Source organism: Solanum pennellii, chromosome 4 (assembly GCF_001406875.1).
Source record: "Solanum pennellii chromosome 4, SPENNV200".
NCBI lineage: Eukaryota > Viridiplantae > Streptophyta > Magnoliopsida > Solanales > Solanaceae > Solanum > Solanum pennellii.
This window is the reverse complement of record NC_028640.1, coordinates 75,593,140-75,615,917: the sequence shown is the minus strand read 5'-3', so window position 1 is coordinate 75,615,917 and position 22,778 is coordinate 75,593,140. Positions and strand designations below refer to the sequence as shown.

The 22,778-nt window shown below is 30.1% G+C and overlaps 1 protein-coding gene and 1 long non-coding RNA gene across 4 annotated transcripts; both read left to right on the top strand.

The window, feature by feature from the left end:
• Nucleotides 1–4,393: 4,393 nt before the first annotated feature.
• Nucleotides 4,394–11,850, top strand: LOC114076846. 3 transcript variants are annotated; one of them, XR_003577927.1, is made up of 3 exons: nt 4,394–4,973; nt 5,589–5,698; nt 11,720–11,850. It is a non-coding gene; the product is annotated as an uncharacterized LOC114076846 (long non-coding RNA). The 3 variants fall into 3 exon arrangements; XR_003577926.1 differs by having other exon boundaries at nt 4,394–4,979; XR_003577925.1 differs by lacking the exon at nt 11,720–11,850 and adding an exon at nt 7,865–8,133 and having other exon boundaries at nt 4,394–4,979.
• Nucleotides 11,851–17,669: 5,819 nt separating this feature from the next.
• LOC107018423 (protein WALLS ARE THIN 1) lies at nt 17,670–20,660 on the top strand. Its single transcript, XM_015218903.2, has 6 exons — nt 17,670–17,973; nt 18,065–18,127; nt 18,457–18,573; nt 18,706–19,111; nt 19,528–19,679; nt 20,192–20,660. The coding sequence occupies exons 1-6, from the start codon at nt 17,747–17,749 to the stop codon at nt 20,382–20,384; spliced, it is 1,158 nt and encodes a 385-aa protein (XP_015074389.1). The 5' UTR covers nt 17,670–17,746; the 3' UTR covers nt 20,385–20,660.
• Nucleotides 20,661–22,778: the final 2,118 nt, after the last annotated feature.

Below are 22,778 nucleotides of genomic sequence, written 5' to 3'. Positions count from 1 at the left end.
CTTACGTCTACGAGGTGTAACCTAGGCCTCTTTCTGGTGATTCCACATGATGTCATTTTCCAAGTTTGTGGCCGTGTGTCATACCAGCTTGCAAGCATAGAAACCTTCCCATGATTCCCTTCACAATATGCAATACCATATGATGGGCGTGGCCTGAAAATTATGCTTTTGGCCTCCTGGAAACATGGTTAACACATTAGTACGCACTTTGTCTTGCTGTGATTGACCAACTTGTCAATATGTATTGGCACATGATGCCTTTGAGAGTTCACCCACCTGATAATAGAATTCCTTTTTATTCTTCTTAGAACAATGCACTCCTTTTTTGCTGCTTTAAACATGGTCTTTATAGTTTAAAACAGTGGGAACTGTTCTCCATGAAAGTTAAACCAGTGGGAACTGTTCACCATGAAAGTTAAACCAGTGGGAACTGTTCACCATGAAAGTTAAAACAGTTGGAACTGTTCTCCATGATCTTCTCTAATCTTTGGAGGAAAACTATTTGGATAACTGGCAGCTTCTGTATATCCATGGTCTCTGTGCAGGACAAGAAGAAAGCAGCTTCTATTAGAGGGCCAGAAGTTAAAAGAACTGTGAGGGACCCATGGTGAACTTGAGGTGTCATGTTTAAGCTCTTTTGAAACACAACAAATTGGGTTTGGATCAGTTAGTGCTAGAAGACTGATCAACCTGCCTTATGTCATGAAATCGCGACGTCTATTCCATCATCAGATAGTTTTTTCATTTTTTTTGGTGCCAGAAAGAGAGAAAAGTGGGATGTCCTTTGTGAACTTCTCCTAAAATGACCAAGTAGCGATGTGGACAATAGATTTAATGATACAATGTTTTACTATCTATCAGCAATATTAGTCCGGAATCCAGGTTCAACTGTACTGAAGAAAGATACAGTTCCAATAATGTTACTAGCATACTACTGAATTCTCTTTAACTTTAGAAATTATAAACTTTCATTTGAAAATCACAATTTCTTAAAGCAGTGGGAGCTTAGTGCATCGGGTTCCCATTTGTAATGATTGATACTCTAAAGAATCCTAAGGTTTCAAAAGCGTGTTTGCACCGGGTTAGCATGAGGGAAGATGTAAACAAATGAATTAGAAGTCAATATGAAGCATTGTACACATACATTTTAGGTTATAACAAAAAGCGAGCTAGTTCTCGTCGCATGAACAATATTAGTGTATGTATTAGGTAACATTAGTCACATGGTATATGGTTCTGTAGGTTGAACCCTTAATATTTGCTTATATCTATTAACTAGTCCTTTACCCTCTCCAAATGTGTACTTTGACTATTTTCAGGGCACCAAACCAAAAACAAGTAGAGGAGAGAATACATAAATGATTTGGAAGATGCTGCATGTCCTTCTTCAGCTATGCAGTGCATTTCCAACCATCCCATCCCAGATGGTGTAACCTGATTATGTTGCTTGTTTTGCAACAGTTTCTGAAAGAGATGGTGAATAAACTCTGCATGTGTAACAAAAGAGGAGGAAACCAAGAGAGCATTTTAGCTGAAGCCAGAGTATAAGAAATCTACGAAGGATACAGGTGCTGAATCAATTGTGTCTCTGTTTTAATGTATATTAGATGTGCAACATAGAGTGATAGGTTTAGTCAGAACTCTCATTTTCAAATATTTATCAATAGGTGTGTTGATATAATGTTGTTGTCAATCATGAGACTGCATAGAGTTATGTGGATGAGAGGCTTACTGGAATGTGCTAACTTAATCTATCTTCTATATTTTACTTTGCCTTCTATTTTTTTGCTTTCTAGCTATATTTCCTATTAGATTTCCCCAATTTGATGTAGGCTGTTAATGCAATCAAAAGTTCTCCATCTCTGTCTAGCTGTTCAGTTTGCTTTTTCTTCCTTTTCTTCTTCTGCATCCTTTAGAGAGATACTGAAACTGGAATGTAGAAATCTTCTATAGAAATCACACCTTCCCATCCTAACCAAGTGAAGGAGAAAATGGAAGAGTTCAGCGACATCCTAATGATTTTTTTCAGGAGTGGAAGAAGTAACTATTGCTGCGTCTTGCACTTGATGTCTTCTACTGTGATAAGCTTGCATCCTGTAAGATCTACCTAGTTCGGGGGAAAATCCAACTTCATGCAATTATGAAGCTTTGATCCACAATATCAGCCATGCAATTTATTGAACATGCTGTCTATGCTTGTACTGGTATTACTTTAAAACTTTTCAGGGTGAGCACAGTTAACGTTTATTTGAAAGGAAAGAAATGGAGCTCAGTCTTTGCTTTTCTACTAAGGTGTATTATTGTCTGATAGAATTAGGTAGTTTATAGCAATCATAATCATATTATGTTGATATCAATCTCTGGTAGCTATGAATATTTGTATTGGGCCAATTTCCCATGAAATCAGGAGCATCTGACAAGTTCTTTTTCCAGTTAGTGATGTCCACGTTATAGTGGACAGATGTACCTGTATTTGTGCTACATAGCAAAGAAAATGATTGCAGCTCAATATCTAGTGTCTTCGATCTCGTTTGATTCTACATTGAATTTTATTCTGTCCTTTCTGCTTAGATATTAGCAGAACAGCTACCGCATGGGTATAGCAGTCATGCTTCTCAGTTTGTCTACCACTGACTGGGAAATTGGAATAAATGGTTTTTTTGAGTGGAAATATGCGGAATTTTTTTGGTCAAGTGATGAACACAGATCAATATTAGGTAGAAAGCTACCTACATTTGACAATCATATAAGCAACTACAAGTAAACCTTGATTCATTGGAGATATTAACAGATGACTTCAAGTTTGTGGACTTCAATTTTTCCTATAGCACAGCTCCATTGGCTTCTCTTATACATGTCACGAAGTATCTAATATATGTAGAATTGCCCTAAATCTAGAGACTGAAATGGTGGTTTAGACTCTTATGTGGCCATTTATATTTTTCCTTTTTTTTTTCTAAATTGGTGGTTTAGACCTTAAATGATTAAAATGTGGGGTGTGTATAAGTGAAAAGCTGCTTGTCGTTGGCGTAGCTTCTTTACTCCTTCACCATAATCCAACCATGACCCAACTTGAATGTTCAAAATGCTTCAAATGATATGGTATCTTCTGGTTACTCATGGTATATAGATAATTATTGTCCAGGTTACCTTGAAAGTGGCCTTTCTGTTTTGCAATGTCTGCATTTTCATTATCTCTTAGAATTGTTTGCCATTGCTTTAATTATTGTGAAACCTTACACAGACTTGAACTGATCAATACCACGCCTTTGACCTTTATGTATCTTCCAGGATCATGCATTAGATCATAGTAAGATTGTTAAACTATATAGTTGAATAGTTCTGTGAAAATTCCAGTATGTATACTTCTAAACTCTTAAGTGAATAGAAAACCTGAATTCATGTTGAAGCATAAACTGAGGGAGTTGAAGTGACCGGAATGTGGGATAAAATATTGCCAATAGAATTGTTAGGCATAGAAACTTAAAACTTCAGGTCTAGGTTTTTATTGTGTACCAAGGGAGTGACGATACTGCTTAGGGAGACAAGTATTTGTGTAAGTCGGGATCCTTCGGGTTTTTCGCATTCAGCTTTTCTATATATGTTTCACCCACCTTTGATGGCCTTCTATGTAACTTTTACATTTCAAAGATGTTATGAGTGGTGTTAAGACTCCCCTTATTGTCCCATAAAGACGCAATCTGGGGAAATTCTTTCTATACTTCTATTTATAGCCCAGACATGGATTTGAATTATTTGATCAGCATTCCAGTGGAAAATTGAAATGACGCTTGGTGCTCTAAAAATTATTGTGTAGTGGTAGTCCTTTTCTTGAATATGAGCACCATGCAGATTCCCATGATAGTGTGGCATTTAGGTCATCTTAGGAGCTTGGGTCCCTTTTGCCTAAAAGAAAAAAAAGAAAAAGAACATAAAATAGTTTAAGCATTGTTTATTAGGTCTATATGGTTAGTTTTGTCCAACAGTTTTGAAGGAAAAATTCACTTTCTTATGAAGTTGTATTATCAAAGATGCTTGTAGGATTGATACTCTCAGAGTAATACTCTGCGAGCTTTGTCAGACAGTTTCTGATGCTATTGTTTCTTTGAAGTTGGACTAGTAATAACAAATTCAATGTGTTTTTGAATATGTAGAAGTTCAGTGGTGTTCCATTGAGTAGTAGAAAAATTTTCCGGACCTTAATTTGATGTATATTGTATTTTTAAAGTTGCTTATATTTGTTTGTCTGGTTGAATACAGAATGTCAAGAAATAAATTAATTTGTCTTTCATCTCTTTTCTTTCTATTACATGGCTTTCCATATCCAGACAAATATATCCGGACGAGGTTAGTTATAAACTGAATGTATTTGTTGATAGAATAATATCTGTATCTGAGAGGCCTATGAGAATGTCAAAATCATAGCAGAATTATGTTTAATGCGCCCTTGCTGATAATAACGAATTGCCAACCAATTTGTCCCACTGATTTAACTTCTGAGACACATGTTAGTCAGAGTAGGTATCATGAAAATGGCCAACGAGGGATCTTCTTTGTCACATTTGGAAGATCGTTACTGCATCTTTTGATTGGTCCAACTTCTCATTTTTGTAATTGCGACTAGAGATCAACTTTATTAGACTTTTGCATGTAATGGTGTCCTAGTATTGGGACCCTTCACCTAATATCATGCATCTATTTGACTGTTCATGGAGACCTTGTCACTTCCATGATTGTGGATAGTCAGAAGTGGCTAACCACATGAGAGGGCATTTTCAAGATTGTTTTGATGACCCTACACTTTAATTAAGTCTGTACTATTTCCATTTCTACTCCTTCACTTTGGAGACCAATGCTATTGGAGTCCCATATATTCTTCTGTGTCTGCAGCACACCATGTTTTTTGGTATGGCATGTTTACACCTGATTCCTTGAGCCGAGGGTCTATCAGAAACAAACTCTCTACCTATGAGGTAAGGGTAAGGTCTGCATACACTCTACCCTCTACTATACTTGATATGTTGTATGTTTACACCTAATGTGCACTGAATGCCAAAAACAATTAATCCTTAGTTGGAGTTGTTTTTACTGTGGTTGGAGTTTCTTTAATATATCGTGCTTTGTGAAGATACTTTGAAATACAAGCAGTTGATTAGTGTTTAGAGAAATGATAAAAGCTTATTTTAATCCTGTAGCTTCTTTAGACTAGGATGACTGTTGAGAAAAATCACGTTGCTTGTTGATTACAAGAAAAAGGAGTATCTTGTTTGTTTACAGCGACATATTGTTTCCACTTTCTTCCTCTGTAATGTGACACTTCTGTCAAAATAATCTATAAAATTACGTGTAGGATTTTATAAAAAATCAAATTTGCAGTTTTTAAGCGTGAGGAGGACAGTCTTATGTAATGTAGTGCTTGTTGGTCAATTTTGGCAACTGGTTATGCCATGATTAACTAAAAATGTTTATCTTAATGAAAGCGATGGATTAGTTCAACAATTGATGATGGTAATTATCTGGATAATTACATTGCTTTGCTTTTTGAATTGTCTGAACTTATCAAGTTTGTTTGTTTGTGTTTGTTTAAGATATAAAAAGGACAATCTGTTGGACAAAGCATTTTACATTCATGGTCCGGAGAAGGGCCGTACCTCTATGGGTTTGATGCAGATGCTTCCAGGGCTCGAATTCATAACTTGTAAGTTACATGAAGATAACTTTTCCATTCAATTATATATGCAAAATTTCGGCTGCCTTTTGCAGCTATTCAGTAGACTTTACTGCTAGTGATTGTCTATTTTCTATCTAAAGAAGCTTAAAGAGAGCAGTAAAGTAGTGTGAGTGCAAATAAATCCACTAGCATTCATAAAAATAGAAATTGGAAAAAAGGGACAAAAAGTTTTAGGATTGGGAATTATATTCAAACACTTCCCCAAAATAAAGAACAAGTAAATCATGTGAATGTTTCGAAAATCTTTATTTATCATTGGATTCGTGAAAGTAGGTAGAGATAATATCAAAAGAAATAAAGGCAACATCAAACCTAGTAAGTGATGAGGATTTGACCCAACTTTCTTGATCTATTTACTTCTCTTCTCACTTAATTTAGTTGGTTTTTTTTCTTTGATTAAGGTAAGGGAATGTTAGGGCGATATACTCTAGTGTTAAAACTATTTTATAACTCACGTAAACATCTTTTAGTTTTCTGAATGTATTAAAAAGGTTTTCGAGAACACAATCTCGAGAGGGCTTTGTAACCATGAAAAAGATTGAAAGAAGTTGACATAACATTATAAATTCGTTCCCATGCTCCGATGCTTTTGATGGGTTCGATGTATATATGACTAGATCACTAGAACATTGAATCTACCCTTCATGAACATTCCCACAATTTGGCATGTTATTCCTTTTCGATACATTCGAATAAAAGTTACTATACATACGTACATACAAACAAACCAATATTCATAATAATTGTCAAAAAAATTAAAAGTGACACTTTTGACTAGTTTACCATATATATAATTGTGGAATATCTATGTGGTCGTAGTGTAGGGAACAACAATATGAGAAGTCGTTCACGCAAGAAATGGGACATGGGATATTTAAGTCAAATATGGGTAACGTTACAGTCAGTTTATCAGCCACAACTTTTTTTATGATTCATTAATTTGATTATCATAGCTTCACTTCTTTTTCTCCACTATCTACTGTTGGTTGAGGCAAACAGGGACGCCTTCACCTGATAGCATTGTGTCATGGGGTCACACATTGTTACAACAATTTATGTCATTTGTGCTCTTTACTCCAATCAATCTATTGACATTTACTTGTTCATAGTGGATTTTGCACTTCCATTTAAAAATAATAAGATAGCATTTTCATCCCTATCTTTTTCGATCTGTCATAACCTTTGTAGACAGAGATACCTGGTATCTGGTATCTGTTGTTGGTGGGAGGTGACAGATATCTCGTGATACCAGTCAAGGTGTGCGAAAGCTGATTCGAACACCATAGTCACAAAAGAAATGCATATTTTATCAAAATATCCATGTTCGTGAATAGTCTTTAGGAGAAAGATGAACTCATTGCGGAGCAAGAAATACACATAAAGTTCAAACTTGCAAGCTTATAAATTTCTATTAGTTTAAGTATAATTTTTCAACATTGGGGCTTATTTAAATCCCATCCAAACGTGTAGCTCCCCCTCTACATTGACTATGATAAAATAAATAGAATATAAAGTAAATTTATATCACTAGACACTGTGTTTAGCGATATCTTTATTAATAACAAAAATAATCTTCAAAAGAGGTAGAAGTACGAGCAAGGGAGACTGTACCTTACAAATTCCAATACGATCGATAACGAATCTTTCGTAAATTAACAACCATACAAAAAAATAAGAGTTGTGGAGAATAAAATAATTTATGTTACGTTGTATGAGGTCAAATGTACAACTCTTAATAACATGTATGTTCCCAAGAACATTAGAGTGCAAGGACATTATTACGTTTACTCAAAAGTGTGAATCATCATAGTTAGTGAATGTGACTAGTCGAGTGCAACCATATATGTAAATACAAATAAATACTAGCCGATATTATTATAGATAGCGATATAATTTAAAGTTTATGATTTTGAATTGAACGCATAGCTCGTCCTAGTTACTAAGTTTAATATTAATTTTTTATATATATACACAAGTATATATAATATAAGTAAATGTTTATAAGTTCGTTTGAATTTATATTTAACATGTTCTTATATCTCATAAAATTAGTCGATAGATATTTTCTGTTTATTAATTTAAAATTCTGAATTCGTCTAGGTTGATGTGCACCTTTCTTTTAATTTCTTGTAGGTCTACTTGTTGGCCATTGTGTGTAAATGGAAACATGCATGCATTATGCATACATATAAAATCTATATGACTCAGCTTAAATGTTTTTTATTCTTTTTTGGCGTGAAGTCAAACACTCGAAATCCTTTTTATGATTATTAAGAGCCTTGATTATTCACGTAATTAAGATTGCATCAAAGTTATATTACTGTATAATTCACTCCAAACAAAAAAAAGGGCAGTTAGTCATGAATTTTGTCGTTAATTTGTAGCTGAATTGTTCGTAACTAAGAGAATTTTTTAATAGATTATTGATGGATGTTGTAAACAAAGATGACTTTTTAAAATCAGTTTTTTTTTTTAAAAAAGTGGAAGTCGGAGATGAAACTATATCTCTATTTTTACCATTTTCAAGTTTTTGCCTCATCTAGAGAATTATATTAATATGATAATAACATATCGAGTTTAATTTCACGAGTGAGGTTTGAAAAGAATTTGATTAATAAGTTTGAAAATTACTTTGATTTTCCTTAGTCTAGAACGAATAATTAGTGTACTAATATTCATTACGTATTATTCTTTGTTAGCTATAGACTGGATTGTAGTTTTTTAATTTTATTTTTAACTCCAGGTGAACTATTGACTATACTCTATATTCTCCCAATAACATCAACTTTAGCTAAAAAAAAAGATAAAGTAAAACCTGCATAATTTTGTGGATGCAATGATTTTACTAAAATATCTTTTATATTATTCAGTTAGTTTAAGAACCAACCGTTATTTATAATTTTACAACAATGTAAAGTTGCCTAATGTTAATTCTTTCTTAATTAAAGTAATTAGTCAAATAGAAATGAATAAAGGGAAAGATATTATCATCTTGTAATACGATAAATAAGATTTTTTCATTCCGAATAAAAAACATATCTTAACAAAAAAATTATTTCTTTTAATAAATTTTATGTGATATAATTCAAATTAAATATCGAACACGAGAGAAAAATCTTTCCTAACTCTCCAAATCCAAATCTAAATCTTGCAGTGTCAAAATACTTTTTCACCCACCAACCCACAATATATTTTTGTCCCATGAGTGGTTATAATTACCAAATTAACTTTTTTCAGCCATCATGTGCGTAGAGAAGAAAAAGGAAAAATTGGACTATTAGAGAAAACATGAGGGAAGAGGAATAATGATAGTGATCATTTCTTTTTATTCATGTGTAATCTGTACAGAAATATATTTTATTAATATAATAATTAATTTAAACGGTTGATCAGTTGGTCAAATAAAACTTTAATTTGATGAGAAGACTAAAATACTTATTAGTCGACTCTCTTCCGTCCTCTGTCTTAATTTATATAATACTTTTTAAATTTTGATTTCAAGCATTTTTCCTTTTTTATTAAAATTTTTTTTATGTCTTTTAAATTTTTTGAATCATCAATTATGATAACTCGTAATAATTTATATTAAAAAAAGAAGTTATGAATTTCATGTTCAAAACTCACGATCAGAATGTAAAAATTTAACTCTTGAAATTTAAAAAAGTTCAGTAGAAAAAGTAAAAAAATTGCAATATCAGAAGGTTTCTATTTTTTTTCCTTGATAAATGAGTAAACATTTCATAGAATCCATCAGTGATCAGCTTTAAACATTTATATATATCTGCTAAGAATATTCTTTCCCTTTAATCTTTCAAAATTAATAACAGGAGAAAAAGGCGGAAAATATTTTATGGATATTCTTTCTCCTTTTTCTTGATTTTAAAATTAAATATTTTCTAGATAAATGGGAGTTATTCGGATGGTAAATACTCCTCACTTTTAATCTTAAAATTGTGAGTTCGAATCATCAAGGAAGAAAAAGAAGTTGGAGCTTCTACTGAAGTGGTGTAAAAAAATTTAAAATTAAATATTTTTCTGCAGAAGTTATTTAATTTGAGATTGCTATATGATCTACAAACTGTAGCATGCTTTTTCTCTTTTTCTTGTATCCTTTATTACCTTTAAATTGCACGAATGAGGATTTTTATATATAAAAATAATAATTAAGTAGACAAGCATGCGTTAATTAAATTTTAATCTTGATATGTATCACTGGATTAAACTACATAATTAATGGCTGTCTACTTACTAAACAACTTTTTTACTCTTGTGAATTTCATGATTATGATGTTGATCTTTCGGTTACAGTCTAATGAGTCAACTCATCATTCATAATTATATTTGACTCTAATTAATTACATTTAATTATGTACCACCTTCTCACGTATAAATCTCAAGAAAAGAAATACTGTACTCAATTTGTGGCTAAAACATTACTAAATTTTGGTGTTTCATTAGCAATTAGCTCTTCTTTATCTTACACTAATTAAAAAAAAACAAGGTCAAAATGATTCTATAATGAGATAAGTGTCAAAAACACACCTAAACTATTAATTTTTTATGAGTTTCATACCTAAACTATTGAAAGTGTGAGTTTCATATCTAAACTATGACTTTTTAGTATGAGAAACACACCTCAGTGGTGTAGTGCACTCTCTCTTTTATATAAAAAAACTTTGACACATGGCGTTTCACATAGATAAAATATTTTATCTAGATAAATGGTAAAAAATTAATATTAATTAAAAATTTAAAGATTATTATCCATATAAAAAATTAAATTATTTTTCTTATCTCACTCCACCACCTTCTCCATGTACCTCCTCCCCCGCGACAACGCTTTTCTTTTTTTAAAAAAAAATTATTTATAAAATATTTGTAAAAATTTCATATTTCATCCTCCCCCATCCCCCTCACCCCGCGATAGAAATTGATATTATTTTATTTAAAAAAATCGACCCCATTCTATTTAATTTTTCGCTCCTAATTTTTATTCTTTTACGTTTTTATTATTTTGTGTTAGATAATGCACGTACATATATTTTTAGAAAAAAATTCTACTAGTGTACAGAATATAACATAAACAACTAAAAAAGTATAAAAAGTCTTGTGACGTCAAATAAAAAATATTTTTGATATGTATATATAAACACTAGGGGAAAAAATTGAAAGCAGAGGATTAAGTGGGATGGATTGAATTATATTTTTAAGAAAATAAAATAATATCTAAATTAGTATTTGACGAGGGGGAGGAAATGAAGTAAACAATGAAATACATTTATAAAAGAAATTTAAGCAAAATAAAAAACTTTACAAAATGGTGTGGGGGTAAGAAAAATATTTTACATTTTATTTTATAAAGAAAATATTAATTTTTTATAATAGTTTTTAATTTTTAATTTTAGCTAATACTAATAATTTATTTATTTTTTGTCAAGGTTGGATATTTTGTCCATGTGAAGTGTGATTTGAAAATTTTTTAAAATAAAAGGAGAGAATGTATTACACATACATGATTAGAGTGGTATAAAAGAGAAAGACGTGTTTTTCAAACTAAAAAGTAATAGTTTATGTATAAAGCTCAAACTTTTAATAATTTAAATATAAAACTCAAATAAAAAATATAATTTAAATATGTTTTTGATATTTAACTCACGATTTTACACGAAAGAATGTTCACATATTTGATGGAAGATGTTGGTAATGTCAATATCATGTTTACGGTGATGATGAGGCCTAGGTGATGGATCGAGAATGATCTCAATAAGATTCATAATCAAACATATTACTTATATTATAAATTTAATTAAAAATTAAAATTACGCGTAGATAGCTAGCTACACATTATTTTTTTATGTTATAATAGTAGTTTAATCCTATTATTAGATTTTTTTTGCCACTACATCAAGACATTAAATGCATGCCACGTGTATTTTATCATAACAACTTAAACATGAAACTAACATTCCTACTTAATGCAACTACTAGCAACACCGAAGAGACTTACAAAGCACAGGGTGAAGGCAGCACGAAGATTCTCTCGTGCCAACAAAATCCAAAAAACTATTAGGAGCTGTCAGCCATTGTACTGTTTGTACGTGTTCAAACCTTATAACGAGTTCAAATTTCTTATTCTTTATTAAAACACTTTTATACGTTTAAATTCAAAACATTCTGGATTTAATTTTTTGATTTAATTTGAGCATATTCATAAATCAAATGTATTTCCCCCCCTTTGTAGTGGAAGCTTACATCAGATCATACGTTGTTATTGTGTTTTGAGTTTAACTCACGTACTTGAAAAACAATCTCAAAGATAGAAGTGTTGAAATTAGGTCTTAGACCTAACTCACACTCCAAAAGTTTGTTCAAAGGATGAAGGATTGCCCAAGATTTATAAGGAGTCCACCCATCTCATCAATTATCGATGTGAGACTTTTGTCATTCTTTAACACCCACCTCATGCTCAGTGCTTAACATCAATTTTATTTTGGGGGCCTAAACATTAGTTGAGACGGATCCTGTTCTGATATCATATTGAAATTAGATCTTAGGCCTAATTCATACCCCAAAAGCTAGCTCAAAGGGAGGAGGATTGCCTAAGTCTTATAAGAAATCCACCCATCTTATTAACCACCGATGTAAAATTTTTGTCGTTTTTTAACAAAAAGAATTATCTAAATCTTATACGGAGCCCAGAATTATCGTAGGCCTGTCATCGATATGGTATTTTATTCCATTTATCAATATATGTACGGTTGGAATTTTGTAACCCTAAAAGAGGATCAAAGTATGCATATTGTAATGAAAACCATTCATATCGTTTACAACCTGGCTTGGTCTGGATGGTGTCCGACCGGCTTATTACTGACGTCCGGTTCAGTTCCCTCCTTATTTCTTCCTCATTTTCCTAAAAAAAAAAATCTCCTTTAAAATTTAATTTCCCTCTTCTTCCCATTCAAATTTATCCCTAAATCGAGCTCGAAAAAATGAATTTAACACATATATATATTGTCAGTGTAATTTAACATACGACAATAACTTAGCTATCATGTTTATCGAGCTATATATTGTGCTAAGAAATTTTTCTTATTGTATACGTTCTCTATCATATTCATGTTGATTATACATATTGTGCTAAGAAATTTCACTTGAATAATTGTTACATAATAATTAATTGGTTGAAGCAATTTTTTAAAAAGTCAAATCAAACATGCTATTAATAGGACTATACAAGGTTGTGCTCATCTTCTATAATCATATATCACATAGTATATATCCTATCTTTAATTATTAGGCTAATTATACTCCTATATTATACCATCTCTGTCCACTTAAATGTTATGATTTTTTTTAAAACTTTGATTAATATTTTATGATATATTTTTTTATTATATTAATATGCAAAAAAATTGTAATTTATAGTACTTTTTCGTATAGTTTTTGAATATCTAATTTTTTGTTTAAAATATCAAATTAATATAATTTAATTTAATTTAACTTTTAAAATTAGTCAAATTAATTTGTAATATGACAATTAAAAATAGACATAAAAAAATATACTAAAAGCAAGAGTAAAGACTAGTATGAAAGTGTGAGCTAGTTAATTACTGAGTGAAAAAAATTTATACATAAATAACATTATTGTTAATAAAATATATTACTTTCACCGTGCGGAAATGTTTGTCATATTGCGCTTATCGAAAGTTAATTTGATTAATTTTTAAAAGTAAATTAGATCACATTAATTCGATATTTTACATAAATAAATTAGATATTCTAAAACTTTGTGAAAAGTACTATAAATTACAATTTTTTGCATATTAATATGATTAAAAAGATGCATCTTAAAATATTAGTTAAAATTTCTATAGTTTGACTCTAAAAATAGAAATCATGACAAATAATGTCGGACGAAGGGAGTACTTCATTAGTTTATTTTTACTTCTCTATCTAAATTATACATCAATTAACATTATATTTTAATAAAATATATTTATCAAATATTATTTTTTAACGAGTGTTCGATATTCAAAATGAACGTGGAGGGGTACGAGGCCATGGATCCTAAGAGAATCTGGCTAAAGAACTATAGCTCTTTTTACATGACATAGCCATGACTGTCAGAAAAGATCCATCTTTTAAGGATTAAAAAGGCTATTAATTTTTATAATTTTTTTTAAAAAATATATTCTCAATCTTTTTTGTTTTCTCTTTGAGAAAAAAAAAACTTTGAAGAATTTAAAGAATAATGATGGTGTTAATTGATGGGAGACAAAATGTCTCTTAAAGCAAAGAATATGATAGCAAAGCCCAGGCCACACTTGAGCTAGCCTTTGGGAGTGGAAACCTCACTGGAAACACTTCATTAGTTGCATTAATCAATAGGCTAATTAAATTAAACAATTAATTTATATATGTACAAAGTTAGCCAGACGTGAAATTAGAATTTTAACTTTGTATGAATTTTAAATTTTAGAACGACAACTTCAACTCTTCGAGTATAATAACAATTAAGCTACAAAGTCAGTATTTGTACAAAGAAATTTGTATTCAGACTTCTAACTTTCAATTTACTATCAGTAAGAGATGAATGATCTGATAGTATAAATTCTTTTACATATTACTGACGACACATATAACTCAAAACTCTAAACTATAAAATTTGTCATAAGAGACATCATAATTGACTTAATCGTACTATCAGTAATTACTATAAGAAATTTTTTATATCAATTTTTTGGGGAAAAAAGTGAACAAAAGAAAAAAAAAGGATTTTCCTTTTGTTGGCTGCTACTTTTAAATTATCTTCTTTCCGTTTTCTTTTTGATATATTGTGGACCAAATAGTTCACTTAAATTCTTGACAATATATTAAAGGATGAAAAGTTTTCAAAAAGAGAGTGTTTTATCTAAACCATTTTAATTGTAATTTGGTAAAAGAAAGAAAATTTTTTAGAATTTTTTAGCTATCGAAATAATAGCTAGGAGAACATAAGTACTAAAGATAAATTTGACTTATGAATAAATATTTATTTATTTACATAATAAATTATTTCTCGTATCGACAAAATTAGGGTGAACTCATCATCATGTATGCATAGTTTTAGTTTTTAGATCAACTATTTTTAAGTATTAATAACTAGATTCTAAATTGAACGTGCACTTATTGAATAGATTTTTTAATATAAGTACATTTTTTTTTAACAAAAGCTATTGAATTCAATCGAGCTGTCATTATCGGTATTTGTTGGAATAATAAATAAATCTTTCCTACTAGGAGTAATATTTTTGTAGATTTAGTAGTCAATTATTTGGTTTTAATCCGTGAGCTTACCAGACGAGGATTTTTAAAACGTTCACAAGTATGGTTCGTTAAGTTATTCAATTTATAATTTTTGTATATATACATAAAAAAAAGAAAAAAAATCATTGATAATTTTTTAAAATTTGATTTGGTCAAATGTTTGGTAACACGAATGGAATCACGAGTGGACTCATATGAAAGTGATTAAGACATATTTTGAATAATTTATGGTCTACAAGTTTGTGTCATACAAATGGTCCATACCTATAACAACATGTGGTATATATATAAAGTTATTAAAATTATTTGTGACTTGAATTTCATTAAATTCTTGAAATAATGAGAAGCAATATTAGTATAGTCTGTATTTGTTTTTTTATACAATAAAAATTATAGAGTAGACTAGCTAGGCTAGACATTTTAAAACACTAAAGTTAAATCATTGGACTAAAAAGGGAGCTTTATATATTCACTAACCTCTCAATAAACTTCAGTTTTAGCTAGCATATTATTTTATAAGTTTTATGATATCTTACTTTATATTATGTGAAACATCTTTTTTTACGATTTGAACTCTTAATTAGAAGTGAAAAAAATTAATTTATATTTAAATAACCTTTTGATAATTTAAACGGTTAAGTTATGAACTCTACGTCGATTTTTGACCCAACGAATCAAAATGCAATTGCAATATGAATATTTTTTGAGAATGAAAATTATGTAAATTTAAATCAATAATTTAAGAAAAATACATTAATTTCTTTCCAAAAATAAGCTAACAAACGAGAAGCTGGGTCATGTTGAACCTGTTGGATTATGACATGTTACTTGATTTATTTTAACTATATTCATATATGATCGAAACAAATTTGAAAGAAAGTTCAATTACGATATGTTTATTAATTTATCTTATTTTGATTCGTCTAAATATTTAAACCAACAAGAATCACATGACGTAATATTAGAACAAAGGTTATCTATTTAATCGATTTTAACTTGTTCGTAGTTGATCTAACTCGCTTATTTACCACCTCTTGATCATGCCGCGTGAAGCTAAAGCACACAGGCAGACAAACAATAGGCAACAAATGAAACCCAACGTAGAGCTTAGCAGGATTTGTTGTGTGGAGGGGTTTATAGTGGGGTTTTTATGAACTAAAGCATGCATGGGGTGTGTGTACCCACCACCCCTCGTGCACTCTATCCATTGATGGTTGCTCACCACCTACCCCTACACAATCCCCCACCCTCACTCGGGAAGCGAAATCAAATTTAGAAATTTATAGATTCGATATTTTAATTTTTTACGTTACTAACTCTTAAACTAATAATTTATATATATTTAATGAATTTTTTACTATACATTATTGAGTTTGATCGAATCTGTTATCAACATACTGAATCCACCCCTGACCCTACCCACAACTCATCAATTATCATCATCATTAATGGCATGCTTCCAAAACAGAACCTCTTAGACACAACACTGTATTTGTGATCTTCTTTTTTCTCATTTCCTTTCATAGTGGGAGTCTCATGGATTGGGTTGTCTTGTCATCCTCTGAGAAGGTTTGAGCTTTTTACTTTATTATTTAACTAAAAAAATTAATTTTCTTCTTTTCTTGTTGGGAAGAAATTAAATTTTTTATTTCTATTCCTTTCGCTATCAATAAATTTAATATGTAAAAAGTAGAGAAGGTTAGATTTTAAGTTCTAACAAACACAAAAACAATTAGACGATTTTTTTAGTATGATAGAATTTTAGTAGTCAGAGTTATTTGATATATATTAACATAAATGTAATATAGACTCAATAGATTCAGATATTATTCAAATGGTGCATGGATAAAAATATGTGTGGAGTTACTACAATTTTAGTATATACTAGTAGTAAGTTTTGAAGTCATATTTGTCAAATGCAATGAATTCGTGGTGAGAAAATATGAATGTGTGAAATGATCGTTTCTTAAATAGTTACTTTAGAAAATTCTTTCTTTTTATTTCATTTTTATAAAAAAAGAAAGAGGAAAATATTGAAAACATCTCGAAATTCAATGTGAATCACTAATTTCATCCCCAAATTGATGACTGCCTTCAAAACACCCTTAACTTTAAAAGTTTTATGCTTCTACAGAACTTGAGATCACTTGTTATGTTATATAACAGATCGAAAGTGTATTTAAGTTAAGTTAATCAAATAAATGAGTATTTTTTAAGGTTGTCGTGATTAACAATTCAGGGATGAAACTAATAATTCATCAAGTCCGAGAATATTTTCAATACTTTAAAAAAGTGACTTATGAAATAATAACACTAGTAACTGAATCCCCATCCGAAAAATCAACTCTAAAATAATAACATTATTTATTAAATGTTCCGTCTGAGAAATCCACTCTTTCCTTGCCTATACTATAGTTAGTAAATATGCTAATGTAAATTGACTCAAATAACATTTTATAAAAAAAAAATCTTTTTTTTTTCTTTTAGATTTTAAGTGAAGGAAGAATGTGGGAGACACCCCAAAACATAAGAAGGTTAAAACAGTTGACATAACATATTTTAAGGACCCCATAGTGTAGGGTCAAAAAAAAAAAACTCTTCTTTTTAGCTATATTTATACCTCCCTAACTCTAAGAACCTAAAACATCCATCACAACTCATTTCTCTCTTTTAGCTATAATCATCTCAAAAATTACTTCATTTTCTTCAATGGCAGATACTAGTGGTTCATCCACTACTAAGAGAATAATGGGTTTTGCTATGCCTGAAAAAATGCAACTTCACTTAGCCATGTTGGCTTTGCAATTTGGTTATGCTGGTTTTCATGTTGTCTCTAGAGCTGCACTTAATATGGGAATAAGCAAGATTGTTTTCCCTGTTTATAGAAACATTCTTGCTTTGCTTCTACTTCTTCCATTTGCTTACTTTCTTGAAAAGTACGTAAGATTTCTGACTCCGTCACTGATTAATTTGAGATGGTCATGGATTGAAAGTAATAACTTGTGTGTTTGTTTTTTTCTTGATCAGGAAAGACAGGCCACAACTTAATTGGAATTTTACCATTCAATTCTTCCTCCTAGCAGTTATTGGGTAGGATATACTATCATGGGAAAAGAAAATACTCCCTTCGTCCTAATTTATACGACACCTTTCGGATTTCGAGATTCAAACAAATCTATATGTTTATACATCTTTTAAATATTTTGAATTATCAATTATTATGACTCATACTACTTTTTACGTAGTTTACAAATATATAAATTTCATTTCAAAAATTCTGAAAATTTAATGCGCAAATTCACAATCAAACTTAAACTGTTTGATTCTCGAAAAACGAAAAAATGTCGCGTAAATTGAAACGGAAAGAACAATAATTGCTATGAAAAAAAAGATGAACTTTTAATTTTTTATTTTTGTAGAATTACTGCTAACCAAGGATTCTACTTGTTGGGGTTGGACAATACTTCCCCTACTTTTGCTTCTGCCATACAAAATTCTGTACCTGCCATAACATTTCTTATGGCAGTACTACTCAGGCAAGTTCTCTCTATTTGTACACTATCGACATAAAAATAATATTTACACTATCAGATCATCTTTATAATAAATGAAATTGCTATATTTCGTTATACTGTCAGGATATATTAATTATTGATTCATTATTTCAGGATTGAAACAGTGAGATTGAATAGAAAAGATGGTATATCAAAAGTGTGTGGAACATTATTATGTGTAGCTGGAGCATCAGTAATTACATTATACAAAGGCCCAACAATTTACAGCCCAAATCCACCGCTACAGAGGACTTCACCTATGTTACTTGCTTTAGGTGATGCTAATGGTAAAAATTGGACTTTAGGATGCATCTACTTGATTGGACATTGTTTATCATGGGCCGGGTGGCTCGTGTTGCAAGCCCCCGTACTCAAGAAGTACCCGGCTAGGCTCTCGGTCACGTCGTGGCAGTGTTTCTTTGGAGTCATACAGTTCTTGATCATCGCGGCTTTCTGTGAAAGGGACCCTCAGGCTTGGCTAGTTCACTCTGGTGCTGAACTATTCAGTGTCTTCTATGCTGTGAGTATTTTTCATGTCAAAATATTCTTTTGTTAAAAATTAAAGTTCAAACAATCACTCGGTTGAAAATAAAATAAAAACAAGCTATTTGTGAGACATTAATGTATGTAAATCAACAACAGACCAAAATAACGATCATAAATTCCAATTGAAAAGAACATGTGACATGATAAGATAATTAGTCAAACAAATGGATTTTTTTTTTTCGCAATATTTTCCCTACACACTTTATTCTCTTGTAGTTATGCAATAAGACAAACAAAATAATAACTAGATGGACATATAGTTAGTTATAGATAGTGAAATGACAGCAATATTTTGTGTACTTCATTTATTTTTCCTTTTTATTAATTAATCAATTTATATTATTATACGAAAATGATAAGTCGAATTAATTGTAACTTATAATTATACAGGGAGTGGTGGCATCTGGTGTAGCATTTGCTGTACAGATATGGTGCATTGACAGAGGGGGTCCAGTTTTTGTTGCTGTTTATCAACCTGTTCAGACTCTTGTTGTTGCTCTTATGGCTTCCTTCGCGTTAGGCGAGGAGTTTTACTTGGGCGGGTATATTATTTATTTCATTTTATGTTATATTATCAGTGTATATAACTTAAATTTTTATATTTTTTTTAATGTTACATCTAGTAATAGTCGGGAAAAGGTAAAAACAAATTAGTCTAGTTATATATAAATTATTGAATTCTAAAGTAACACAACAAAAAAATTCTGACTCTATCACTGATTATGTAACTCCAAAGGGAATATGATAAAATAAAGAAGAAAGTTACATTTTTCCTCAATTATGCATTTTTTGAAAAGACCCCACAATGCACATTCCTTCACCTCATGCCATTACATGTAGTTAGGTTACATTGATCATGAATATATATATTATATTATAATTTATATGTGTCAAACTTTTTTTTGTTCCTCAAGAATCACTCAAGAACTTTCAAACAAAATTTTGTAGGTCCATCATATTCTCTCTAAATTAATATTTCCATTCGCACCGCTATCAAATAATTGCATATATATATAATCGTAACATGTCAATATAAATAAATTAAATTTTACAGGATAATCGGAGCGGTGTTGATCATATCAGGATTGTACTTTGTTCTATGGGGCAAAAGTGAAGAATCCAAATTTGCAAAGGCAGCAGCAGCTGCAATTCAATCACCAGTGGATAATTGTAACAACAGGCCAACAAGTCACATTAAGTCCTCTTTGGCACAGCCACTTCTTGCTTCTTCAACTGAAAATGCTTAAGAAAAAAAAGGGTTTGCTTATCCTTCATATTTTATTAAGAAAGAACGAAGAAAAAGATTGGTGTGTACGCAATTTTTATTTTTGTTTTGTTTTTGGTCTAGTGTAGGTTTTGTTGCCCTTTTTGTTATATTTTTAGTAGCAATTTAAAGGGATGTGATGAAGTACTATTTTTGGATTGGGTCTAAGCATACAAATCCCAAGTTGGTCTTTTTGTATGTTTAATTAATTTTTATGTACTAATCTATGAATGAAAAAAGAAAAATTTGCTTTTTATCATTGCTATTAGTGGACCCTATTTTTATTTTTTTTTATTTTGCAAAATGATAATTACATATGTCTAAACAAGAAAGTCGAATTTTTTAATATAACATCATTACCAAATACTTTTTTGTTATAATGTGAGTGGCATGGAATATTTTGTAACGTACCAAAATGATCACTAGTAGATCTTTTTGTTACATCAATTGGTGGCACTATGAATTGGAATTAATTATGTAAAATCCATAGACTATGTGACAAAAAAAACCCTTGTGATTAAATGTTAGATTTTTTTTGGAAATCATCTTCTTGGAAATGAAGGATAGTACACAATTTAAGTATCTAAGATATATATTACCAAAATTCAATAAGTTTCATATGTATAGCATGTATTATGACGAAGAAGATTCGAATAGGATCAAATAATATATACAAACTTCTCGAGTTTCCTATGAGCCTTTCGACGGATAAAACACATATAAAGTTAAAGTAGCTAGGAAAAAAAAAGTTGTATAAATTAATTAGCAGATCCCAAGATGTTGACATGATTAAAGAGCGCAAAATTTAATCATACTTGATACAGTGGTAGTGCATTTTTCAAAAGTATATAGTAGAGTATTATATCAAATTGCATGCTTTTCCCTTTATTAATGATTTGAATGGCATCCAGTGACATTTTCCTGTGCTTTACATTAATATAACTTTGTTTTTTTTTTAATTTCATTATTATGTCTCCCATTTACTTGGTATTAATTTACTTAAAGTCTCAGAACACACTTTTTGATCCCCCTCATAGGAATACTTTAAGAATATAAAAAAGTACTACATGTCCAAATTTATAAACGGATTCAGAATTTGAGCATGACAAAAATATTATTATTTTTAATATGTCAATTAAAATATAAAACGAGTTAAACATTGTAAAAAAATACAATCTAACTCGAACTCGCGTACTCTTGCTCAAGGGCCTAAGGGACATGAAGATCATAATGATAACTTTTCAAAATATATACATAATATTTTTCGAGATTAATAGGTGCTCACGCACTTCGTCTTAATACGTTGAAAATGACTAACTAGTAAAGCAAAAGCATATTGCAAAAGTTTATTTGAACTCATATGCCTAATTTTAGTTAGTGGATATATACCCTACTTGATGATAAAGAACCATGCTAAGCATGATATATCACATTGTGCCTTTCATTTTACAAAGTTGTGTTCTCATTATATTTTTAAAAAGACATTTTCCCACTACGGGAAATACTCTACCAGTGAAAAAGATTTTTGTATTGGAAAATTTGGTTAATGAAATATGATCTCACGATTTGTTATTTATTTTAATTAATTTAATGAAGTAAAAGAGAGTGAAAAAGAAAGTAATGACCCTATTAAAGGAGGAAATAGTGATTAAAAGTGGCACTAGAAAATCAATTCAATATATTCGTGAATGTGAGTTCAATTCCACTAAAAAATTCTAATTCAAAGATGAATTTAAAATTTAAAAATCTAATGCTACTATATATATTTAATATAAATTAAAAGCAATAATGACGAATAATGATAGTGTATGGTTATAATTTATACATAATTTGCTAGATTCGATATTCTGTCCATCCTTTATATACATAAATCCACCCTTTTATCTATATTTTTTTTTCACGATTTTCTCTTATATCGATCAATATTAAAAAGTTATTTTCGAAAAACAAAAGTAAGAAATAGATGAAAAAGGCATACTATATGGTATAGTACAATGACTATTGCCTTCTTGCTCTTTGTCTAGTTTGTGTGAATAGTGAGAACAAATTAAACTAAAAGGAGCAAAAATATAACGTATATGTCTAATCAAGTAAGATGTGTTTTTTGACCTATATATCATTCCTCTCGACTCTAAACCACTAAAAATGGAATTTTCATATAATAGTTTGATAAATACATATATTATACATTTATCAACTATGTTATTTTTTTTTTAATTTTAAAGATGGAAACTTACATAAATATATTATAATAAAAAAATATTTACCATTTATAGCAATAACATTTTTTTTTCATTTGACCACTTTAATTCATTTGTAATACAAGTTTAATACATATTACAAAGAACAATTTATTATTAACATATAATATAAGTTT

Bases quoted from the DNA above. Each gene is read 5' to 3' on its own strand.
- LOC107018423 (XM_015218903.2), top strand. From the start codon at position 17,747: ATGGCAGATACTAGTGGTTCATCCACTACTAAGAGAATAATGGGTTTT. The intron at 18,128-18,456 runs GTAGGATATACT...TTATTTTTGTAG, and splicing joins TTCCTCCTAGCAGTTATTGG to AATTACTGCTAACCAAGGAT. The intron at 19,112-19,527 runs GTGAGTATTTTT...ATAATTATACAG, and splicing joins TATTCAGTGTCTTCTATGCT to GGAGTGGTGGCATCTGGTGT.